Source organism: Pezoporus flaviventris, unplaced genomic scaffold, assembly GCF_033815535.1.
Source record: "Pezoporus flaviventris isolate CSIRO_AGI_PZ_B2104156 unplaced genomic scaffold, CSIRO_AGI_Pfla_v1 ptg000006l, whole genome shotgun sequence".
Taxonomy (NCBI): Eukaryota; Metazoa; Chordata; class Aves; order Psittaciformes; family Psittacidae; genus Pezoporus; species Pezoporus flaviventris.
In genome coordinates this window covers 2700762-2725255 of record NW_026892554.1, presented here as the reverse complement: position 1 = coordinate 2725255, position 24494 = coordinate 2700762, and the positions used below count along the sequence as shown (strand labels likewise).

Sequence of the window (24494 nt, the reverse complement as noted above, 5' to 3'; positions counted from 1 at the left end):
GAGAACGACAGGACACCTCGTGAGCCGGTGCTGTGCTGGCCTTTGCAAACAGGCGCGAGAGCTGGCAAGCAGCAGAAACCCATCAGGAACTGGAACAGTGACCAGGAATGTCAAAACTGCAGCCTGTGCAGCGTGGCTGTGATGAAGGTTAACGTGTGTTGCTACCACCTTTGAGGTCAGCATCAGGCTCACTTTAGCAGTCCTATAAATAGAGGTTCAAGTTTGACTGAGAAGACGATTTGGCTCTGATGGATCTTGTTTAGCATTCCCAAGAGAGGAAGGCAGATTCTTTTCTTTTTTCTCTTCCTGCCTCTAACCTTGAGTTGGTTTCTGTGGGAAACATTAGTGGCATTTGCCGAAAAACTGCCACTGTGAGCCAGATGTCCTGCTGCGTCACGCAAGCCATACATACATGTTTCTTCAACCTGCAAACCCAGACCTAATTCCCGCAAAGATTCACACTAATTCCTCACTGGCAAAACTAGGGAAAAAGCCCAAACCCTGAGTCGAATTGCTTAAAAACAGTAGGACACCTAGTGGATTTATAGGGAATATCTTTAGGATTATGAGCAACATTTTGTTATTTTCTTGGCAGAACCAACAATGAATATATTTATGGAGGAATCACTGAAATATCAGGGTTTCTATTTAATAAATTAATCTTGTTATAGTTGGTACAGCCACCAGTTTGCCTGAAGGACTTATTGCACCCTATGAAAAAACAATGAGTACTGTTTGAATGACTTGAAAACAAATAATTCTGGGGAACTGGATGGTTCCCAATGTCTGGGAACAGGACAAAGGGTATTCTGCCAGATCAAAGCCATTCCAGTTGTTCCATCTGACAGCTCTTTAATGATCTTAATGAGCAAAGTTTTATAGTCTCAGCCTGAGTCCCTGGAGGATTGTACAGCTTCACATCAAGCATCACCATGCTGAGCACAGCCAGCCCCTCCGCTGGATATCTGAGAAATGAATGAATTGGCCTCAGAATTCAGACTGCCTTCTTCATTCCCCAGGGCTGATCTTCTGAATTCAAATTAGAAGATGATGGGATGAGCGATGCTTGCACTGCTGTTGTTGACATTGGTTTTGTCTGGTAGCGATACCAGTATCAAGCAGATTTTGACCCTAGATTGGAAGTAAAACCCTGTGTCAGGGTGTGGCAAGAGGAAGAAGATTTTGAGCCGTGTCTCAGAAATTATGTATCTTGGCCAGCACTTATCCTGGAGCTGCCAGTATTATCTTGCTAATATGTCTCTGGAGGCAGCAGACACAGACAAGGAGATGTGTGTTGAGTTCAAAATGGATGCAGGAAACTGATGACTTCATTTTGACAGTCATTGCAAGAATCACCAAGTCATCAAGTCTGTTATATTCGATTCCTGTTCCCAAAGCTTGCTGAAAACTTTCCTTCCTTTCTGCTGACCATAATACTGTCCTAGAGAAAAAACGTCTCCAGAGGATAGTTAATTTTGCTGGAGCTGCTCCCTTCCCACTCTTCCTTCAGTGCTGCAGAGACCCCTAGAGAACAGCAAAACTGGGATGAGATTTGATTTTGGCTAGATCCCCATTCAGAGCCAGGTCCTTTTTGATTCCAACTCCAGGGTTAGGAAAGAAAAGGTTGACAGAGAAAATAAGTCTAATTGGGTCCATTCCTTCTTATATATTCTTTTCTTTTTAGGGCTGTAGAAAAATAATATAGTGGATGCTGGAATCCAAGTGAGTTATCAACAGAAAAATTCCTATCAACTGTGTGCATTTGCATTATTCCTACCTCTGGTTGGAATTACCTGAAAAGAAAAACTCCCTGTACATCATAGGCTCTTTAATTTGGTCCAGGGTTTGGGCTTTTTTTGTATCAGTGGATGGATTTTATACTTGAAGGGGTTTTTCTTCTGAGTGACATGTCAAACTGGAGGTAGCGAGTGCTATGCTTTTCTCCAATTTAGCAGCTGGATCGGAAAGCTTGAATTATCTCTACATAATTGCAATGATTCATGGATTGTTAGAAAATTGCAAAGTATTGATTGGATTTCCCCCGAGGATATATTTCTCCTCTGATAAAGTAGGTTCTGGGGCTTCACATTTGTCCTTTCTGCCTTTTGCCCCCGGGGAAGCCAGTGGCTCCTTTCATCTGGGAAACAGGAATTTGGGTCAACAGCCACTCAAGGACAATTTTGAGTTATTGTGATTGCCAGTTCCTAATCTTTCCCTGAGTTTCGAAAGGTGATGGGCTTTGCAAAGAGTGAACAGGGATTTCAGAGACAAAAAAGCAGGAGCCAGCAGCAAATACTGCCCATCCCTGGTTTACATGCTTCTATTTCAGTGTCAAATGCCACTGGTGTGTTCTGGAAAGAGACCTTGACCTTGTTGTGGGAATGCTACAGCCATCAAGGATGGTGGCACATTTCCCCCTTTATCAGGCTGGGATTTCCCTTGGGGTCTCAGGAGTTGGTGGCAGGAGAGAAAGGGGAGAATAAAGTGAGAATCAGGCAGAGGGAGAGCCTGATGCACAGCCCCTGGGGCTGAGCAGTGTGGAGCTGATAGCCCTGACACACATCTGCACACTAATGGTGCTGCTGAGGCAGAAACTGGGACCTTCTTGGCAGCTGCTCTATGAATTTCCATAACAGACCCATAAATATGCAGTTATGAGTGTGACCTCTGCTTCTTTTCTTCGCTAAATTGAACATCCAAGGACCAGCTGAGTATCATTCCTTCTCTCTGCTCCAGTTGCTTGGAATGTGCTGCCTCCATGAATGGCTGTCTAACTACAAACTGAGGAATTACAAGAGAGTGCTAATTCAAGGTCTGCAATGAATTTAGTGTTCCTGCAAGGATGACAGTAATGGCAATTAATGCAGCAGAAATGCCAGTGCTGAATGATGCTTCTCGCATTAAAAGCTGCCAGTCGAAGAGCACACAGCCCTCTGTTATTTCAGGCCTGACCTCTGCTTTTTGGTCGTGTTTCATACACATGGCAGGGGTCCCAGGCCATCCCATAATCACAGCAGCACACTCCAGGAGGGGACACAAAGAACAGAGCTGCCAAAATCAGTCTGCGCTGACAGTGACATTTCCTTATGGTTTGCATATTCTCATCTGGGGCTTGCTAGAACAGGAGCAAAATTAACCCAGGGCTGAACAAAATATAAAACTTTAATTTTATAGAATCATAGAATCACAGAGTGGTTTAGGATGGAAAGGACCTTAAAGCTCATCCACTTCCAACCCCCCTGGCATGGGCAGGGACACCTTCCACTAGAGCAGCTTGCTCCAAGCCCCTGTGTCCAACCTGCCCTTGAACACTGCCAGGGATGGGGCAGCCACAGCTTCCCTGGGCACCCTGTGCCAGTGCCTCAGCACCCTCACAAGGAAGAGCTTTCTACCTAAGAGCTCATCTCATCTCAGGTTAAAGCCATTCCCCCTTGGCCTGTCCCTACAGACCCTTGTAAAAAGCCCCTCTTCAGATTTCTTTTAGGCCCCTTTATGTATTGGAAGCCTGTTATAAGCTCCCTGCTAGTCCAACACTACCCGCATGTCCTGCTGCCTGTTGATTCTTGTTTAGATGCAAAATTCTTTCTGCTGTTTCAGTTTTCACCATGAAGAACCTGATTATAAACAATCAAATGTGTTCAAACAGGCTTAGCTAGAAATAACCCCTGCTGCTGCTGCTCATCTGTGTGCCAACCTGCAGAAACATTTTGTTATGATGTATGCTTGGTAAAAATGTCTCTGCTTTGTGATGTCTTAAGTCCAACAAGTGTTAGTGGTAGGCAATGTAGGGACCTTGATTTTTAGTTCAGCCAGAAAAGCCTCTGTCCTCATTTCATGCCCTAAAGTCTTGCGTAGGACAAGCCAGTTCCAGATGAAGAACAATTTGGTGCAAGAGGAAGCAACACTTACACACATGAAAAATACGAATAACAGGGGTTTTCAAGCTCACAAAAAAATCCAGCCCCCAAAAGGGGTGAACCGCTCTTTCAGAAGAATAACCAAAAATACTTTGCCTGGGTTATTTTAATATTTTTTAGCACTAACAGGAATTCTGGAGGATGAAACCAGGCCTCAGAAACATCAAGTGAAAATTAATAGCTTCTTAACAACAAAGCTCAATGGAGAACTGGAAATGGGATGCAAGACGGACACCTTAACTACAGAGTTACAAATACACCCCAGCCTCTACACATACACTGTCCATTCTCAATTTTAATGCCCTACTCAATGCAGAAGGATTGAGAAGGGGAGCAGGATGAGCATTTTCAGACTCAAGATTTTGGGTGTTCTGGGCTCATCTGGGGATAAAAAGGATGAACCCAAAGATGACGCAGACTCCTACCCATCTCGCTGCTACACTGGGAAGTTTCTGCTCCTGCAAAGCCTGTCCTTGCAATGACCCTAGGGAACCGGCACATGCAGTTATTCCCATGGGACACATGGAACAGGGTCCTGGGGATGTGAAGCCCTGAGCGCTCAGTGGGTTTTGTACACCTGCGAGAAGCTGGAGGTGCACAATCTGCCTGGGCACACCAGAGGCTGGTGGCAGGACATGAGCCTAGACCCTGATGCTGCAACCTCACCTCTGTGCTCCTGTGCTGTGACACGCTGTGACATCACATGTCTTCTAGTGCTTCGTTTTCCCTGCTCGGAAGCTCCGAGGCAGAGTGAACTATGTGTTTCTAAGCGCAGAGGATCACGTTATAGCCTGTTATCACTCTGGCAGATGGTAACTGATGCACAGTGCTGCTGCTGGAGCTCGGGGGTTGCTTTCCATGCACAGGAATGATAAAACAGACACTGACTGCAGAGATGGTGAACATACTGCTGCTGCTGCTAACGGCAAGCTGGTGGAAAAAGAGATGTTTTATGGGCTGGACACAAGCACTATTTTTATCCTCTTCTATTTACATCTCAAGCCTGTGCCAAGGGAAGCTGATGACAAAGGTGGTGTCTCCCACAGCACAGAGGCAGATGAGGGGAACTGCCTTTGGGGAAGGGAGAATAGGGGTGGCAGCAGTGTGATGGTGGGGAGAGGGCCTGCACTTGTAGCCCCTTTGCACTTTATGAGCTGGAAGAATCCCAGGTTGGAAGGGACCTCAAAGATCATCTGGTCCATTTTGCTAGGCAAAGCATGACCTAGACTAGATGTCCAGCAAACCTTAAAAGTATCCAGCATTGTGGAAGCCACCACTTACCTGGGGAGATTATTCCAAAGGCTGATTGTTCTCATTGTGAAAATTGCTCAGTGGCATCTCCAGCACCTCCGCCTCAAGCTCCATGGGTTTAGCACGACCCTCTCAGCCCAGTTCCTAGGATGGATCTGCCCGACCGGGAGGCTTCCCACCAACCTGCCCCAAGCTGCACCGCGGCTGTGGGCAGCTGCATGGAACCACCACCCACCTGTGCAGGCGGAAGGGAACCCATGGTGGGGCTGGGGATAGGGCTGGTGAGAGCCAAGCAAAAGCAGAGGCGAGGCGCGGTTTTTGTACCTGTGGTGGCAGGAGCCCCTGGAGAGAGGGAGTGCGTCCGGTCCTAATGGGGGCAGAAGAATCCAAAAACAGACGAACGAAAACGATTAGGTTCCACCGAGATTTGAACTCGGATCGCTGGATTCAGAGTCCAGAGTGCTAACCATTACACCATGGAACCGCTCTGCCAACCCCTCTTCCGGACCGCCACTAATCCCTTCGCAGCACCTCTGCCGCGGCCAGCTCGCCCATGGGGCTGTGACCCCCGGGTGCGGGAGCCCTTTGGGGTCCGCAAGGCCACCGGAGCGTGTGTGGGCCCCGTTACCCTCAGCGCGGCCCGTTTAAGGCCGGGGTGGGCGGGACGGCGGCTCTACCCCCTCCCTTCCCCCCCCGGAAGCGGTTTGGCTCCGGCGCCGCGTTGCCCCGGAACCACCTGCCTAGGGAGGGCGGGCAGAGCGCGGGGGGGCGGAAGCGTTGCGGCGGCTGCAGGGAGGGTCCGGCTCCCGCTCCCGCTCGCAGGTCTCGGCTCGGCCTCGCTCCGCACCATGGGCACCCGCGATGACGAGTACGATTATCTCTTCAAAGGTAACGGCCGCCCCGCCCCGCCCTGCCCCTTCCCGGTGCCAGCCGGAGGGGTCACCTTCCGGAGGGGGTCCCGGCCTTGCCGGGCGGCGGGGAGCGGCCTCCTCACGGCGCGACCTTCCCTCCGGTGTGGGTGCGGTTGGGAGCCTCGCCCGCCGCTTCAGCCGGTCCCTGTCCCTGCCTGCGGGGAGCGGGCCCCGGTTGCTGTTCGCTGAAGCCGGGGAAAGACCCCTGGCAGCGCCGCTTCGGCCTTGCCAGAGCGAGGCGGGGCTGCGGTTCCGCGGGCATCAGCGGGCACTGAGGGGGTGTTTGTGGAGCTCGGTCGCGGAGAGCGCTCGGCCCGGGAGTGTCAGATCCGGGCAGGTTTTCCTCGCCCTGATCTGCCTTGTCCAAGGGTTCTGCTTTGTGACAGGCCGAGGCGATGCCAGCCTGCTGGGGTGGCGAGCACAGAGCGTTTGTGAGGGTTCGGAAGGCCTACTTCCGTCTCCAGCTGTTAAACAGGGCTGTAAAGGGAGTTATGTGCTCAGCGTTGGGAGATGATGCAGCTAATTTATTAAAGTAGCGTTATTCACTGCTTGCTGTATTCCAAGCCCTGTGCGAGGGGTGGATGTAACTGCTGTTTCACACCCAGCGATGCTGCATCCTATCCTAGGTGCCCAGCAGAGAGGGGCAAGGTTTCCTTGTTTTCCAGGGCTGATGCTCCTCCAGCCTGCATCCAGCTGGGTTAAAGTGTTGCAGGTTGTAGTTAAGTACTCAGGTCTCACTCCCTGCAGAGTAAAATGCCAGGCTGCCATGCAGGTTCCTAAAGCATGCTGTGAAACGTGTATGGAACAGCTGATGTTTTGAAGTTGACTGTCCAGTTTTGGAAACCCTACTGCAAAAGCAAGCAAATTATTGCAAAAAAGGGTGGTTTGTGCTATGGTATTGTTACATATTTGAGTTTAGGACTTAAAGTATTGCTCATTACATTGCAGTAGTGAGAGACTCCGTGGTTGTCATTGTGCAAACAATGTAAAGGAAACATCCGTGGTTTTTTTTCTGTACTTCAACTCCTGTAGTAAGTTTGAGGAATTAGTTGTTTCTTTTTGCCTCTTTCATCCAATTGCCATGTGGAAGGTGACGTTATTCCTAACTATAAATCAGTCATCTGTACTGCTGTTAAAACCAAATCAGGAAGTACCAAGGGTCGAGCTTTTCAGCTTGCAGCATTGGCAAGGGCCTTGCTGACCCCTAGTTTACTCACATTGAGCAATCTTACTGTAGGTACTTATGAGTTATCATAACCATTGCAGCACTTTTACTGGTTCATACCATTCTGTCAGGATGTTTATAATTAATGCTTTGGCAGTCAAGGCCTGGGAATGTTGGTGATGCAGTTTGTTGGGAAAGGTCCTAGCTTTTATTAGACCTGCTTCCTTATATAATTGGGAAATAATACAGTTGGGATCCAGTTTTATAGAAGCATTCAAAGCTAGTTTAATAAATTGCCCCTTCTAAAGCTTTTTCTGCTTAAAGTAGTTTATACAAGCTTTCGGGAGCACAAAGAATGCTGTGAAAACGGTGGCGTGAAGATGAGGGATTTGGGTTTTGCAAAGCTAAAGCAGACTGCAGGAAATTGATGCAATGTCACATCACTGGGATTAATGGGTCAGCTGAAATAACACAACTGCAGAATAATACAAGTCCTGGAAACTTTTGTAACTTCCCAGAGGTTCTAAACAAGCTGTCAGCACTCCTGAATGCTGTTGAAATTATTGCGAGTAGGTCTCTGAAATGAATGTCCCCTCAGCCAGGCTCTGGTCAAAAAGGCGAGAGGTAGGTGAAAACTCTTGGAAAAGGAAATGAGAACTCAAGGTAATGAATAATTATTAAGCTTGTGTTTGAATCTCAGGCACGAACATCGTGGGGATGGAGGGGAAATGTAGGCAGGATAGGCATATCCATTTTGAACGGGATATTGTAGGTTTAAAAGATGGAGAAGAGAATCAAAATAATATTGTGATAAATGATAAGGTGCTACAACTTTATAAAAATTAAAACGGTGAGTGATTAGGGCAAATAGGGGAAAAGTCTATTGTTTGTCATGATTTCCATGGGTGTCTGTAATGCTGCTTTTACTGAGCAGCAGGCAAAACCAAAAGGACATAAATTCTTACAGATGTATATACAAATTCTGGAGAGGTGCATTGCAATAAATTCTGTAAATGGGTTTGAAAGACTGCACAAGTTTAGAGAGGAAGAAAAATGGCTGTTGGGGTGTTTCAGTGTGATGGATAGAGTGGCAATTCTGAAGGTATTGAGTGTTTCCAGATGCGAGGGCCTGCATCTAGACAGATGCAAAGATTAACCTGTTGTTACACTTAATATTTCTCAGACATCAGTTCTTGACAGTCAGATGGGGTGTTGGTCTGTAAGGACGTTAAATCCAGTAGGACAGTTCTTCTGGGTTTATGAACCCGAAGGGACATTGTAGGTTGGTGGGACTGAGTTCAGACCCTGCCTTGATTTAAAGTAATTGGGTGATATTTTCTAGTCTAGCTGTCCCTTACTACTCTCAAGTTGAACTGCCATGTGTCTGTTTAGGTGAGAGCTTTGGTTTTGTCCTGACAGCAGCTATGTGTCAAAATCTGTCTGACTGCTGGTGGGTGTAAGCTGAGCCCACCTTTGCTGCTGTATGATAAAATCACAGCTCCTGTTACAAAATACCCCTCTCCTGACTCTGTTGCCACACTTCAGCATATGCTCAAGCCTGTGCCTAGCTTGTAAAAAGACAATTCCTGGTAAATTATTCTTGTCTAGCTACACGTCTTTGTATTCTTCCATACTTTGGGGGTTTACCTGAGAGCAGTGCCCACTGTTCCCAGCAGTGCACTTGAGGAAATACAAGACCTGTGAAGTCCAGTTTGAGGAAATATAAGGATTTTACATTATTACGTAATAAATTAAGCCTGGCTTAAATGCAGGAACTTTGTACACTTTTTGATTTCTATACTTGCAGTAGATGAGTAGTTATTATAGTAACCGTCACCTGTAGAAGGTATCTTGTGTTTCCTATAGACAAAGCCTAAGAGGGTTATGTCTGCACCTTGATCCCAGGTCCAGAGTTCCAGATGGTCAGACTTCTCATTTCTGAATGCAGACCTGACTTGTGGTGACATTCAGCTTATTGTTAGGGAAAGCTCCAGTGTCAGCTGTCTGCTTCCTATTTTGCATCATGTTAATTTCTCCAGCTTTTCCCTTTGAGATTGAAGAAATGCTTTGAAACGGAACTTGTTGGTTTGGGATTTTGAAATCCTTTTAGTGTGTTTTGTTTAGAGAAATTTGTGGGAGAAAGTGCTTGCAAGGCACCTATTGGCTTTTACAATGGTAGCAAGCCTTTTGCTCCCACTTTTCTGCTATAATAAACCTCTCAGCTTGGCCATTTTACTACAGAGGTTTTTGCAGGCCCAGTTTTGTGTTATGTATAGCCTGTACAGGTAACAAACAACCCCTACCCCAAAGTGACTTTGAGATGCTAGTTCCCTCTATGACAAGAAAAACAGGGGAGCACAGGTGAGGAGGGAGATTAATGGTTTATCACCAGCTACCTGCAACGTGCAGAACCAGGTCATATTACTCACATTTCCTTTAAACTCCAACTGAAGTGGGCAGGAGATGTTCATCAGCAGATTCTTCATGGAGATGTGTTCAGGCTCTTAATTAATACGTGTTTTAATAGCAGAGCTCAGCACAGAGACAAGCGGTTTTAGGCATTTAATTCCCTAGCACTTATGCACTTGTTTTAAATTGGGTAATATATCACTTGTATAATAACTTTTACCAATGATCATACAAGCTAGTGACAGTGGACTTTCTATTTTCAACCTGATTAGGTTGGAAGTAACGTATTTCATGGGATAATTAAAGTATTTTCTGAAAACATCAAGTAAGTTGGAGGTTTAACAGAAATTAAAGTGGGGTGAGTGAGCTGGAGTGTTGGTGAAAAATCAATCATCCATTCTTGATGTAGTTATCAATGGCTTTTCAGGGAAGTTAGGAAATTGAGTTCTTATTTTGGTCTTCTACAGAAATAAATCTGGAATTACAGAAGGAAATTCATACAGTAGCGTGGACTCCTCATACTCTTATTCTTCTCTTTCTCTCTACCAAATCCTTGTCTTAAACGTTTGGGGTGGTGAATGCTATAGATAGTCAAATGCATCAATTTGAAGAACATGGGCCAGTTCAATACTTGCAAACATCACTAAACCAATAAGAATTAACTGCCTGGTAGTAGTCTCTCAGAGCAGGGAGATCACTTTCATGACTTTCAGGATGTGCCAGTGCAAATCTCTGCAAAGCTTTCTAAGGTGCTTCTCCTGTAAGGGAGGTGCTGGTCCAAAAGCAGGTTACTGATGGAAGCTTTCAAGGCTGTGTCTTGTGGCTGAACTCGCTTAAATATTTCCCCTGGACCTTCTTCCTCTGGTGATGTAGTGAAGGATTTTGCTGACGATGGTACAGGAGAAGGAAGGTTGGAGCACAGCCCTGGAGGGGCCTGTGTGCTGATGACGACTGCGATCCTCCAAATGACGTGGGGCTCAGGATGTAAAGCTTTTCTGCCTGGGGATTTACTGGAGTTTGGTAAAGTAGACATTTGCCAACTTAAAGCTAGAACAGTTAGCTCTGATCACAGGGAGACTGAGCCATCAAGGTGATATGGTCAGGGAAGGTAATTCCAGATCCAGGTATACCTATTAGAGATGCAAATATGAAAATCCCTGTATACATTACACTTAAAATGATGTGTGCAGTTCTTCTCACTGTGTGAAAAAGAAACTGAAAAACATGCAGGGTTAATATTTTGGGAAACGGCCAGTCTGTTTATAAGGAATCATTTGAGAAGTTGGCTTATTTAGCTCATAGAGCAAAGCCCAGAGATGTGGCTGCTTTCTGTAAATACCCCAGCATAAACACCGTAGGGAGAAGGAGCTAATAAGCTAATGGACAATGCTGGCATGTGAACAGCGGCATGAGCTGACCGCTAATTTCTGCTGAAAATCAGGAGGCAATTTCTAACCATTAGGAGTGGAAGAAAAGCCCAATAAAAGTGTGCGTGCAGAACAATTAGCTTTAATCTGGAACTAGATAACATCATTTCCCTCCCAGAAACTGGGTGCCTGGCATAGTTAGGCTGGGACTCAGTCATCCAGGATCATTGCTACTGTGTTTCTATGCTAAGAATATAATGCATGGGAATATTGTATAGTATAAATTATCAAAATGAGGTGGTTTGATAGGGAAAGCAAGATTAAAATTAATAATACAGTCTGAGTGATTGTTAAGCTGTGATCCTTGCTCAGACTGGCAGGAGGTTTGGGTACCTGCTGACATTGCAAACTGTTCTTGTCCCTGTTCAAGAGGAACCGCAGTGGCCCAATTAAGTAGAGGAAATAGCTGACTCCAAAGAGGAAAGTCTAATACTTTCCCCTTTTAATTGGGGACATATTAATCTGGTGCTGGAAACCATTGAGAACATAAGCAGCATGGCATCCAGACAAGGTAAGGAAAAAAGAGGAATCAGAATAATCTATTGTTAAATCTGAAATATACACTGAACAACAAAAATATGTTTGAGGGGAAAACTTAACAGATATATGATGCTTCCTGTTGGGAAAAGGAGATTATATATGTAGGTTGCTTTTCTTGTTCAGAGAAGTTTCTGGCTGCTGTCAAAACTAATGCTGGTGATAGCCGGACTGAGGTATGCAAAGGGAGTTGATAACTTTTGCCTCTAAGGAACTTGCTGTTTGTAACACCTCCCAGTGAATATAAATATGATGTTGCCTAAACCTGCCAAAATAGTCTTGGAGAACTTACTTGTCAAGGAAAGAGGAAAGCAGTGGCAGTTTGCCAGGTGGGGATGATGCAGTTAGATGCCTTGTCCCTGCACTAAGTTTATTACTGTTTAGCATCTTATGTGCCAGCAAAGCTGTTCAGCTCTGTGAGGGCGGCTGACACCGAACAGTGCTGACCTGTCATGTAGGACAGCAGAATCCTATTTGCCTTCAGCATACCTGCTTGCCACTTACCTGCACTTGTGATCTTCATAAACAGAAGTGGTTAGCAGAGCCACTCGGGGCTTTATGCAACCTCTGTATCTTGGCCGGCTGTGTGCTGAGTCAGCTGGCAGAGGAAGCCGGGAAGATCTTTATTGTGATGAAGTGTTCTCCACAAGGCCATGTTTGAAGCGAGCATTTGCTGCAATTTTCATTTTAGAGAGGGTGTTTAAAAGGTTCTGCTCTGCCCTTGCAGTCAGAGAACAGCCCATTTGCCAGTATTGGTCTGCATTATTTAAACACAAGATGCTGTTTGAGGGCTGCTGTGTGGCACAGCAGCAGATGGGAGTATTTGCACTGCTAGACTAAAGCTCTATGGGGAGGTTTCTCAGGTGATTGGAGTGTGGTTGGGGCACTCATTTCTCTGTTGTACCACACAATCTTTAGCACTGTGTTGCAGTGATTTAACTGCTAAATGATGGGTGTTATGGAGCAAGTATTCCTGTTGTTTTTTTCCAGACTAGCATAGCCACAACATTTTTTTCCTGTCAGCTGGATGAGCACTTGTTTGCTTGGACTGGTGTTGAATCACTGCTGAATTTAAGTTAATCAGCCTATCTTCTCAAGGAGTTTACTTGTCCTTTTATTACCTTCCATTACTGGTTTGCTTACCTTATCTTTAAGGGCATGAGATCATCCAGAGAGGCTCCTGCTGGTGTGACTCAGGGTTGTGAATGTGTTTCATCCAGTGGCCTGCATCTTGGTAGTGAGTTTTAAGTTACACTTAAACTTGCACCTTTCAACTCCACATTACAGGATATTGCAGCGAGCCCTCGTGATGCTTTTCTTCCTTGTAGGAGCTGGACTTTAAACCTTCTATTTCTTGTCAAGCGTAGCTGAATCCTTCCAATTAGTTTGATTGGCAGTGGTGCTATGATGAGTCAAACTGAAGTGGATGTGGATGGTGGCTCTAATTCTAAGGCCCAGCAATATCCTGGCAGCATTTTAGAGCAGTTTCAGGCTGACCTGGAGCAGCCAGCAGTTGCAGCAGCAGTGAGGGACTGCGGCAGGGTAGTGCTGTGGCTGAGTTAACACTTTAACCTGGCCATCGGGTTGATGGTGATCTTGTGATTTTAGGGGTTTGGTTCTTTTTTTCTATTCACAAGTTTTTCTGCCCCAGTGGGGAACCTCTCTTCTGCAAAGGTGTGAAGAGCGTAAAATGAAGGCAGAGGCTGCTGCTTGCCCTGTGTTTTGGGCTTCTTCAACAGAACAGATTTCAGTTGTGTCGTGTGGAGTTGTTTTCTCTTGTAGTTCTAGTGTTAAGATGTGAAATTCGAACAGTCCCTGGCTTTTGCAGTGACAGCCATATATGTTCTTCCTGGAGGAGGAATGTTCTTCCATGTTGGGCAAAGGAGACTGAAATGTCACAAAGTCAAATCTAATGTCTCTTCAAAATGCTGGTGAATGTGGCAGCTCTGGTTCTCTAGAAAGATCAAGACTTGGACAGTAGATCCATGACAAGGGTGGTGGTTTTGCCATTATTTTCCTTCATGTTTCATTCAGGAAAATGAATGTTTATTGCAGGTTATTGTCAATGGCTTACCTACATCTGGAATCTGATTCTTATGTCATTTTTGTCTTGTAGTTGTACTTATTGGAGACTCTGGAGTAGGCAAGAGTAACCTTCTGTCTCGATTCACTCGCAATGAGTTTAACTTGGAAAGCAAAAGCACCATTGGAGTAGAGTTTGCAACAAGAAGCATTCAAGTTGATGGGAAGACAATAAAGGCTCAGATATGGGACACAGCAGGACAGGAGCGATACCGAGCTATCACATCAGCGTAAGTGACACCTTGTGTGGCTGAAGAGAAGCTTTTGCTGAGGAGGGTCATTTTGGGCCCTTCTGATTCTTCAAACTGCAAGCAGGGGGGGTTTGTGTTTTACCATGTGGTACCCACAACCTATGGTGGAAGGAAGGTTAAACATTATGTGGATCATAAACTTGATATAGTGTGTCCCTGCACAGACTGATTTATTTCTCAGTGCTCTCATGATTTATAGCTGGAGGCATTTCAAGCCTAGAACGTAAGAGCTTTGAGGGATGCATTTCAATGCAAGCAGTTGATAAGGTGCTATCAGTGTTCACCAAGGTTTTGTCAGTGGTAACCTAAGACCAGAAACTCTCCTGCAGCAGCGAGGAAAGACTGCTCACTTTGTGTGCTTCTTTGACTGGAAAAAGCCAGCATAGCAAAAGCTGGATTTGGGTAAAGCTGGAGGTAGTTGTGGGGTGGGAAATACAGCGTGTTTCTTTTTGAATGATTTACTGTGCCTCTCTCTGGTCTGAAAGGAGACCAGCCATGGCCCTTTGTAAAGGGAATAGATCGCATTGACGTTCTTATGATCCAGTGAGTCATTCTGAAATCTCTCTCACTACGGGCTGTGCCTGTACTGCACCCACAGCAATGGGTGGGGAGACTTTTCAGGAGTGGATCAGAGGTTAGAGGTGATAGTAGCTCCCTACAGATTGTAGAGCTTCATTTTGGGATGCAGGGTTCTCCTCACAAACGTGTGGTTTGGCTTGCCTGTAGACTGTGAGTTCTCCTGGCTGCACTGGTGGTACTGTGGCATAGCCCCACTTGGAATGTTCTGCTTCACTCTTTCCAGTCCCACATAGCCTGCATCTGGATATTTTTTTGTATAGCTGTCTTAGTAACAGCTATTTTCCATTGTTGCACAGTAACTTGTCTAACTTGTCACTTTTAATCATGATGTTTCTTGCTGGTTCTCTAAGACATCTCTTCACCCACAGGTACTACCGTGGAGCTGTAGGGGCATTATTGGTGTATGACATTGCCAAGCACCTCACCTATGAGAATGTAGAGCGATGGCTGAAAGAGCTGAGGGACCATGCTGACAGCAATATTGTAATCATGCTTGTGGGAAATAAGAGTGACCTGCGCCACCTGAGAGCAGTGCCTACAGACGAGGCCAGAGCTTTTGCAGGTCGGTGAACTCAAAGTAATTTCCTGCTGCAAACTGTCTGGGAATCTTAGCTATGCCAGTGTGCTGGTAGGAGGAAAAAGTGCTGCTGGTGATGTTCCTCAGTTCACATGCCAGGGTTTGCCTCTTTAATTCAGTCAAAAAAGAAGCCTTGTAAAACATCCGTGCTGATGTGGTTACAAGAGTCAGCCAGAGGCACTTTAAGATTTTAAAACATCCCTGTAAAGAAAGGATCCTTGCCTGCAGGTGGAGGATTGTCATTCCCCCATAGGGCTATCACTGTTAAATAGCTGCCATCAGATACTAGCAGGTGGAGAAACTTGATGAGGTTAAAGGAAATCCAGGAATCTTCCTCGCTTAATTCTTGAAGGTGCAACCAATTCTCACTTTCACTAATGCAGGAAGATGTACCTCAAAGTAACACTGGGCTGATCCCTGTTGGTGTTGGGTGGCGTTGCTTTCAGAGCATGTAAGGGGGAAAACCCCACGAGTTCTTATACACTACACATGTAATCTGGTACAGAGGATACATGATGTACCCCTCTAATTGTAGTGTTTCTGTCCACACAGAGAAGAATGGTTTGTCATTTATTGAGACGTCTGCTTTAGACTCTACAAATGTGGAAGCAGCTTTCCAGACTATTCTGACAGGTGAGTCATCTCCTGCCTTGTGTTTCAAGGGGGAAGGGCAGAAGGCTGCTCAGATATGATGCAAATAGGCAATTCTTTGCCTATGAAGTGGTTAAAATTTTGCTAATCGTTCTTCACAGCCATAGGATTTGAAGTCCAGTTTTGAGTCACAGTTAAAAGGCCAGCCTTGAACTCAGGAATGAATCCTTGTTCACTTTGATCTGCCCCAGGTTTCTAGTCAGACTCAGCCTAGCTTACCTTTCAGTTTCCCATTTGTGTATGGTAAGGGAGTGCCCACAGGAGGGAACTGTCTCATGCAAGCAAAACACCCATTGTTTATCAGAGGAGAAGCTAGTCTAGTTTGTTTCCACCTTTAATGGTGGTCATAGCATCTGGCAAGGGAAAAGGGATGAGAGAGTAGAGATCCTCCCTTTGAACAATACTACTACTGGTAGTATGAGACATAGTGACTCCTGAGCTGCAGGGTAGTTGTTGTCATTTCATTAGTAGTCCTGGCTGGACTTTTGGCCTCTGTAACATGTAGCAGGGAATGCTGTGTCTTTTAGGCTTTGTGGATAAAAGTACTTCCTTTCCATTTAAACCCTTAAACATTTTCTTAAGAACACACCAAAAAGGACTTTTTTAGCCATACTTTTTAGCCATTACATTATTTACTGTAATAAAAGTGTAAATTCTCTGGCATTTCCTGAAATGCTTAATGAACACTCTAACACTGGAGAGAGTTGTTAGGCTGCTGGAGTATTACCTGCCTGTGTGCATCTCTTTCTTGTCTTAGTTGTAAGAGGCCTCTGCTAGGTTCTGGTTCTACTTTGTTTTTTACAGTGGGTTTCTAAGCAGTAGTGCCCCTGTCCATACACTGGCAAAACAGTGTATGTTAGATGAATAAACAGCGTGTAGGGGTGTTTGCCATCTGGCTGCATCATTCAGTGCTGGGACTAGAACTTAAGTTGGTTTCTTGCTTAGCTGAACCATGTGGTTCCCTTTTAACTTCAGTGTTGTCATTTGGTTGTAATTCAACATTGCACAAATTCACAAGGGGAAAAAGGAGAAGTTAGGGTGGCTTACACATTTACTCCCTGTATGACTAACCACTAATGCCATCAGAGGGTGGATGGCTAAGGAGTGGCTCAGTGTGATGGTATCTGGGATGCCTGTTGTATTTCCTGCTTTCTTCACCTACCTCAAGTCAGTCCTATCAAAAATGCTTGTGAATTTGAGCACAGGTTTTTTTTTTCGCAGGACAAAAGGCATTTTTGTTGCTTATTTGTAACTGCTAAAACCTGAAACTTCTTCCTTTATGCATGTGCCCTTGGCTGCCCCTCTCCTCTCATTAGCACCTAGACTGAGCTTTGAGGTCAGATTCTGGCTGAAAGTGCTGTGTGTAATGTAGAACAGCCTTGCTGCTTGCTCTTCAAGTGTTCAGAGCAGATCAGAGCTCTCGTATGAAGGTTAGTGAATTAACTTTCATACTCATTCAGCACCAGCACTAATAAAACAGAACTGGAAACGTATCACCTCCTAAGGCAGCTGGCAGGCTGTCCTAGTCAGTGTGAGCTAGTCACTTAATGGCCCCATCCCCTCTTGGGCTGTTCTGTTCTCTGACAGTGATGCCGAAGAGGTGGAAAGTTTCCTGCAAGTTTCCCAGGGGTGTGTGTTACTTCCATAGAGCTGTGTGACGCTCGGACAATGCCCTGTTGTTGCCATGGGGAAGCAGTTCACCTCTTGGGCACAGGCGGGGCTGTTTCTTTCTCTCTCCTCCCATGCATCCAATAGTACTTTTTGTTCAGAAGTTATTTTGGATTCTAATTTGCAGATTATGTGGGTTTTTTCCTGGTTTAGTTTTTCTGTAAGGGAGGGCAGTCTGCAACGGGAGAGCAAGCCATTAAAACTTGCCCTCGGTGGACTCCGACAGATTGTTGAGGCCGTTGTTGTTCCACAAACGCTGTGCTCCCTGCATGTTGCCGTGATGGTATTTTGGGTGAAGAGCTCTTGGGCATGTGAGCAGGCTTCTTGTTCAGGAGGGGCTGGCTCAGCTGTGCTGGAAGAAACACTTCTGCTGATTAGTGGGCATGTGGCTCGCTCCAGACAGGAGCTCCTGTTTCAGGGAGATAAAGATGAAGTAAATAATGCATTAGCAGCAGGTTGGCTCCATCTCGGCTGTGACTGGCATGTTAAGGACGAATGTTCTGCCAGTAAACTTCTTGATAACACTTCACAGCTGGCTTTCTTCTGTTAGTGATTTGCTTTGAAGGAAAGAGGGGAGCAGTCATCTGAGGAATGTGGTTTTCGGAGTGACCCTGCGGAATCCTGGATAGCCTGTATTTGGCAAGGCTGCCTCCAAGCATAGTGCCTGCGGGTGGAATGCCTGCTGTCCTTTGAAGAAGGAAGTTGGTAAAGCCATCAGGCTTTGCCACAGGCTGCACAGAGGTGGCTGACAGAAGGGGCAGGGCATGCTGCTGCGCCAGCTCTGCTAGTATTTGCAGTGCTGGGAACTGCACTGAAGAGATATCCCAGGCTGCTCCTAATGCCCTGCACACAACTCCCTGGGTCTCTCATGAGCAGGGTGTTGTAACTAAGGTCTGTAACAAAACTCCTTTCTTCTGCAGCCCTACTGAAGCTGGTGTGGTTGGGTCAGTGTTGGAAACTTGCAGGAGTAGCTCCCTTGGACGTTTAGTGTGGTTGTGTTAGGCTTATCCACACCTGTGTTCTCAGACTAAACCACTCTGAATAGATGGCTTTGGGCATGGGAAATAGGAATCCCTTCTAGTTAGCACAGCTTAAGTACGTGATCTGCTGCTGTTATAGGTGGAAGAATGGGGAGAAAGCTTTTCCTTCCTCTCCCTGTACTATAGAGGACTTTTAGAGGGGGGTACATCTTGCATCCAGTGGGCTTCCTGTCCTGCTGTGGGACAAGAACCTCCAGATGAAGGTTTGGGGACCTTTTCCTTCTGTGACTTAGAGTAATGGTCCCTATCTAAATTCTCCTGTTGCAAGATGTCTAGACTTCAGGGGCTGATTGCTGTGCACACAAAGCTGCTTTGTATCATCTGGCAAATAGGAGAGACTGGTATTATAATCCCAGGCACTCCGAGCATTCACAGCAGGATAAAGCATCCTTAAAGTAAACTGGAGTCTGCCTCCTTTCCCTGCCTGGCTCTGTGCTGTCTGTTCCAGTGCTGCATTGTGCTGCTGTTTCATCTCTAAGGAATCCCATCTCCAAGGAGACAACATCACAGAGCATTAACATCAAAAAATCTAGGGATTTCCTCTTTGTTACCTGGGACTGAATGTAATGCTAGCTCAGGCTGAGCAGACAAGGGCTGGACAAGCTCCTCCTAGGCAGCAGTGTCACTTTTTCCCAGCCCTCTTTCATGCAAGGCCTGTCTCACACAGTTACCAATTATGCAGTGATGCATTCTGCTGAATGTGCTCTTAATAAGGTCTCATTCAGTTACTGAGCAGAGCATAAAGTGTAGTGTCTTCATTAAAAAGCACATGTCTTCATTAGCCTGGCATTCCTCTGTACAGACTGGTTTCAGTGTAGGCTTTGCTGCTGGGCATTTTGCCTCAGCAAGTGGAGGTTTGAGCTGTTCCCACCTCCCCTTTCACACCATCACAGCTGTGTGTGGTGAAAGAGTGCGCAGCTGATGCAGGGAAAGGCAGGTTTTAGCCATTAAGGCTTTCATCTGGGTGGCTGCTCACAGGTTTGTGCTGCAGAGGAGGGAGAAGCAACACTGAGCAGCAAACCTGGGGCTGCTGCAAGCTGATGGAAGCAGCATGGCTGTGAAATGTCCCTGCAGGGGACAGCTGGGGAAGTGGGGATCGTGGAGGTAGTTCCCAGAGTCAGAAGGGACAGACTCTTTATCAGCAGAGAAATCAGCGCTGTTAAGATTGGTTTTGAGGCTTCAGGGTTGTTTGCTGAAGGTCTTTGCTGTAAGATGAAGGTGTTACACAGAGTTGTAAGTCCTCGCTTTACAGGAGTGGAGGAAGTGCGTGACAGCTTCTGTTAGGGACTAGTATGAGCTTGTTCAAGAAGTTCTCTGGAAAACGGGGAATTGTTGCTGCTGTAAGTGCTACTTGGGAATTCCCGGTAACAAGAGTGGCAACAGCCTTCTGCTGATGAATAGGAACAGGCAGGTTTTACACCTGGAGCTAAACTGGGTGTCTGCCTTGAGCTGGGGCAGGGTGGCAGCGCAGGAAAACCTGTCCTGAAGAATGCAGAGCAGATCTCTTTGGCTGTGCTCCTCCCACCTCTGCCCAGGGCACTCTGCTCAACTCAGGGCCAAGCTGATCTTTATCTGTGGATTCCCACATGGGCTTGCAGGTGGCTTTAAAGACCTCACTTCATGGGATTCACTTCACCTGTGGAGTTGTTTGTGTCTAAGGCTGTCGGACAGAAGAGTGAATTGAAAGCAGAAAAGCCTTTTACGCGTGCAGAGCTTGTCTGGTTGCCTCAGTGCCTTGATCTGTAACTGGATGTGTGTGTAAACCCCATTTTTCTGGACTGTTTATCCCTGTCTGAGCTGTCAGCTGGAGGCCCAACAGGCAGATTCTTTCTAAGTGACACTTGCCGAGGTCAATGTTATTTGTACAGCCCATAGATACAGCACAGTATCAGACAGATGTGTTTTGCCACGTGTGCAGCCCTGTTCTTACTCTTCCTGGGGAGCTCTTGGCCTCTGTTGACAGCTTAAATCAGTGCAGGCTGATTGTGTCAAGGACAAGGTTTTCAAGCCTTGTTTGTCAGGGACTCTTTTTGGCTCCTCAGTGCCATCTCTTCCCCTTGTAAAAGCAGGCGCTCAGCTGTGTGATCAGCCCTTGGCAGCAAGGAGGATCTCTGCACCAGGTTGCTCAACTTCCACTACTGAAATGATGTCAGGATGTGCACTAAGCAGCAGCTCATCAAAATTCTGAGTGAAAACAGCTCTTACATGACAAATTCCTGGTGGAAAAGATGTGTTTTGATGTGGAGTCCAGCGGGGTGTGTTTTTGGGCAGTCCTTATCCAGCTGATAAGAGACTTCAGACCTCCAAAAGCACTTGGACCTTTGCTTTGTTTTGCCAGAGTTTGTGCTCTGTGCTCTTCCCTGCTCTGCAGCAGTGAAGTGCTGACACCCTTGTCAGCAGCCTGGGCTAATCTGAAAGCTGTGACACTGAGCTGGAGCGTGCAGACGGGGAGCAGGCATCGACTCCCAACTGCGGGGTTCTGCTGCGGGCACTGCTGATGTGCTGGCTGCCAGCACCCCTATCTGATGTGCCAAGAACCAGATGTGAGGCTGTCATTTCGGGGCTGTCTTTTTGCTGAATCTGAGTCACTTCAATCTCTTCTGTTAAACTGAGGCTCAGCGAGCTTTTAGTTTTTTAAACTTTAGTGGTTTTAAGACTCGAATTCGCAAGCGAGTTCCCTGTCTTCTATTTTTGGTGTCCTTTATATCCTTTCCGGGGGTGAAGTGCTACGCACGCCGTACTCTTTCTTCTGTGCAGCTGAAGTGAGTGCTGTCGTAGCTGCTCCGAGTTTCTGTTCAGCATAACAAATCCCAGGAAACAGGGCAAGGCTTTCAGTGCAGGTGTGCGGCGTTCCCCACGTGGCAGTGCGCTGGGGAAGGCGCAGGAGTTTAACCCGTGCTCCCTGATTTATGCTGGAATTTCTTCATCTGGAACCCATGTTTCTTCTCCATAGTTTTGAAGTTCAGCTACACCAGTGGCAGTGAGTTTGTGTGCTGTTGGAGGGGCTGAGGCTCCTCTTTTGGGCCCCAAGCAACCCTTTCTGAACACGTAAAGCTGCTTGGATAACAGGGGAGGTATCGTATGTGATAGGCATGCTGAGAGAGAAGAAACTGCCCTTGCAGTCCTAGCAGGGAGAGAAATTACAAGTGGTTCTATTTAATCCTGCTGTTTATGGATACGTCAGCAAATGTGGCTGCTGTCCTCAGAGCCTCAGGAGCTATCAGGAGGAATCGCTGGGGCAGATTCTGGTTCGTAGCAAAGAAGTCAGTGAATTCTGGCTCTTATCAAAAAGGAATTACAACAGTTGTTGAAAAACTCAGTTCTTTTGCCAAAAACACATTTTCTGTGTACAGAAAGCATCACAATTGAACTTCCTGTGACAGCTCCCGTGCGTTACCTGCACAGTGCCAAAACTATAGGAAACCTTTCTACATTTTCTGCCTGCTTCCCCCCCCCTGAGCTGGCTTCCTGCTGGTGTCTGGCTGGTGTGTGTGCAGTGACTGCCTCTTTCTCATCTTCCAGAGATCTATCGTATCGTGTCCCAGAAGCAAATGTCGGACAGACGTGAGAACGACATGTCTCCAAGCAACAACGTGGTTCCCATTCACGTCCCTCCAACCACTGAAAACAAACCAAAGATGCAGTGCTGTCAGAATATATAGAATCGCTGGTTCTTTCCTAAAAGGCTGTGTATATTCCCCAGGTCCAAGATTTAAATATATTTGTAATTCTTGTGGTTCCTTTCCTGTGTTTAGTTACTGCTTATTCCTTCTCAATTTCTCCATGTCTTAAACACTCTGATTTCAGTGTTTATAAATCTATTACTTCTATATGGCTGCAGTATTTTCCCAACACCGACTTGTCGGTTTTGAGTCAGTGAATAGTTTGGAGCTGAGCTCATCTCTTTCCACCATGATGCCCGCTAGTCAGAGCACAGACACCTTTAGTAAGCACTAGAAGATGTTATTCTGCTCCTCACAAAGCGATTGCTGTCAGGTTAACTGGGGAAATATCTCTGAGCAGGATCATCTTTCCTTGGCTGCATCTAAAGCTTGGTGAAACGCCTGTTGCTCTGAAGTGCAATTTTAATGTAAGTTAAATGTTTTTGGCTACATCTTCAGATAGTCAAGTTAAGGATATGGGTGGTTTTTTTTTAATAGAATATTATGGGGGAGAAAAGAGAATTTCTTGCCAAAAAGCAGCAGGGTTCTTACTAACCTGTGAGTGAGCTTTTGTGGTTTGGCACCTGCTGCAGAGGAGGTTGTGATGTGAGGCAGAGCTGCGGGAGCCTGGTGGGACTCCACATGAGGGGGCCCTTGGGAAGAACGTGGGAGCACGAGCTGTGTAATGGATTAAGGGTCAGGCCAACACTGGAACTTGCAGTGTGGTTTTGTGCTGCCCAAGACTTGGCCTCCACAGTGCTGGTGGTGTCAGGATTTGAGGATGCCTTTTTCTCTTTCACGGAACTTGAAGGATGTTGTCACATTATTAATATCACGTTTATTAATACATGCCACACAGATTAGTTTATTCAGTGCTGGATGAACTTCCACAACCAGGTCTGAGTTTTCAGTTCTGTTTCACCCAATATTTCCAAATTATCCCAGTAGTTTGGTTTCTGTTCTTTGACAGAAACCTCCAGAGTAGTTTCCTTGCTGGATGGGTTCCCTCTGTGGTCAGTGGCTCAGTACAGATCATCTGTTGGATCAGCTTGTTCAGGGATATGTGAACTGTGCCTTCTGTCACTGCACTTGCTGCATCTCACTCCATATGTGCTCTTCCTAAACATGCCATTAATCCTGAGATTTGGGGGCTATGGGCACTGGCTTTCTCCAGGGTTTAAAAGAACAGTTTGTTGTATGAATGCCTGCAGTTATTTATACAATTATGGGGACTGTAAGTGGTTAGAGGGGACGTTTCTCAAGCTCTGATAGGACCCACTTGGAGCATCCCAGTCTGGGTAAGGCACTACCAGCTGCGTTTCGTACCCAACCTTTCTGTCTCGCGGTGCTCATGATGTGTAAGGCACACGGAAGGCATTGCTGTAGTCGGTCACTTGTGTTTTTTTAAATCCACTTCTCCTCCTGGTATTAGTTCTGAAGATGCTGGTTTGATCTGTTTGTAAATTACTTTGTATTTTATGCATGTACTGTACCTTGATCCAATATTATTATTATTTTTTTTTTTTAGATTGATTTAAAAGATTTTCATCCATGATTCTAATAAAGAATTACAGGGGACGACTCAGTATAGCGTTGGGTGCACTTTTTCTGAGAGCTGGGATTTAACCTGTTGCTTTTTACTTATTGGGAGCTGGTAAGCTGCTTGGAACAGGCTGTGAGAAGATGCTGAAGATGCTTCATTCTGCAGCAAACACAACTGCAACGGTGCCTGTGGGAGCACAGATCCCTGTTGGAGGCCGAGTACAAACGCTGTTTCCTTCACAACAAGCAGGGCTGTGTTTAAGCCCTGGGCAGCTGTGAAATGGCTGCAGGAGCTGTTAGACAAAGAAAGAACTCTATTTTACTCTTCCCCCCCCCCCCAGAACTTTAGACTTAATCATAAACCAGGCCTTAGACAGGTTTTGCTGTGCAAACCCTCTTGTTGCACTTAGGAACTGCTGCAACGTGGACCATTACGTTTTCAGGCACTGGTTTGTAAAGACTTCCTAAGCCATCGACTTCCAAAGCAAAGTCAGATGGTGTGTACAGAGCTGTAACTCCTCACCTGTTCAAAGCTTCACCCTTGTGTACTGGGTTCTGTCCTGCCTTTTCCTGACCAAGTGGTGCTGTGGTGGTGAGTCCAGGGACACTGCTGGCACATAAAGATGCTTCACAAAGAGCTTTGGGAGAGACAGGGAAAGACATTATTCCATCTGAACACTGACCCAGGAGGGAATTGTTTGCGTTCAGCTGCTGATGAATCATCCTTTTCCATAGCATTGGCATTACTGCTGTACTAAAGTGTCTCTTTGCTAATAGGAGACAACCAGTTATAATAGAAAATGCTTTTGGGCCCTGGAATGAGCT

The 24494-nt window shown here is 46.1% G+C and overlaps 1 protein-coding gene and 1 non-coding gene across 2 annotated transcripts; one reads left to right on the top strand and one right to left on the bottom strand.

The window, feature by feature from the left end:
* Window positions 1-5580: 5580 nt before the first annotated feature.
* TRNAQ-CUG (transfer RNA glutamine (anticodon CUG)) lies at window positions 5581-5652 on the bottom strand. The gene has a single exon. It is a non-coding gene; the product is annotated as a tRNA-Gln (tRNA).
* Window positions 5653-5922: 270 nt separating this feature from the next.
* On the top strand, window positions 5923-23712 carry RAB11A (RAB11A, member RAS oncogene family). Its single transcript, XM_061446591.1, has 5 exons — window positions 5923-6056; window positions 13734-13929; window positions 14898-15091; window positions 15659-15739; window positions 21988-23712. The coding sequence occupies exons 1-5, from the start codon at window positions 6017-6019 to the stop codon at window positions 22125-22127; spliced, it is 651 nt and encodes a 216-aa protein (XP_061302575.1). The 5' UTR covers window positions 5923-6016; the 3' UTR covers window positions 22128-23712.
* The last annotated feature ends 782 nt before the right edge of the window (window positions 23713-24494 follow it).

Coding starts and splice junctions, on each gene's coding strand:
- RAB11A (XM_061446591.1), top strand. CDS start 6,017: ATGGGCACCCGCGATGACGAGTACGATTATCTCTTCAAAG. Junction 13,930..14,897: donor TACCGAGCTATCACATCAGC/GTAAGTGACACC, acceptor CTTCACCCACAG/GTACTACCGTGGAGCTGTAG. Junction 15,740..21,987: donor TTTCCAGACTATTCTGACAG/GTGAGTCATCTC, acceptor CTCATCTTCCAG/AGATCTATCGTATCGTGTCC.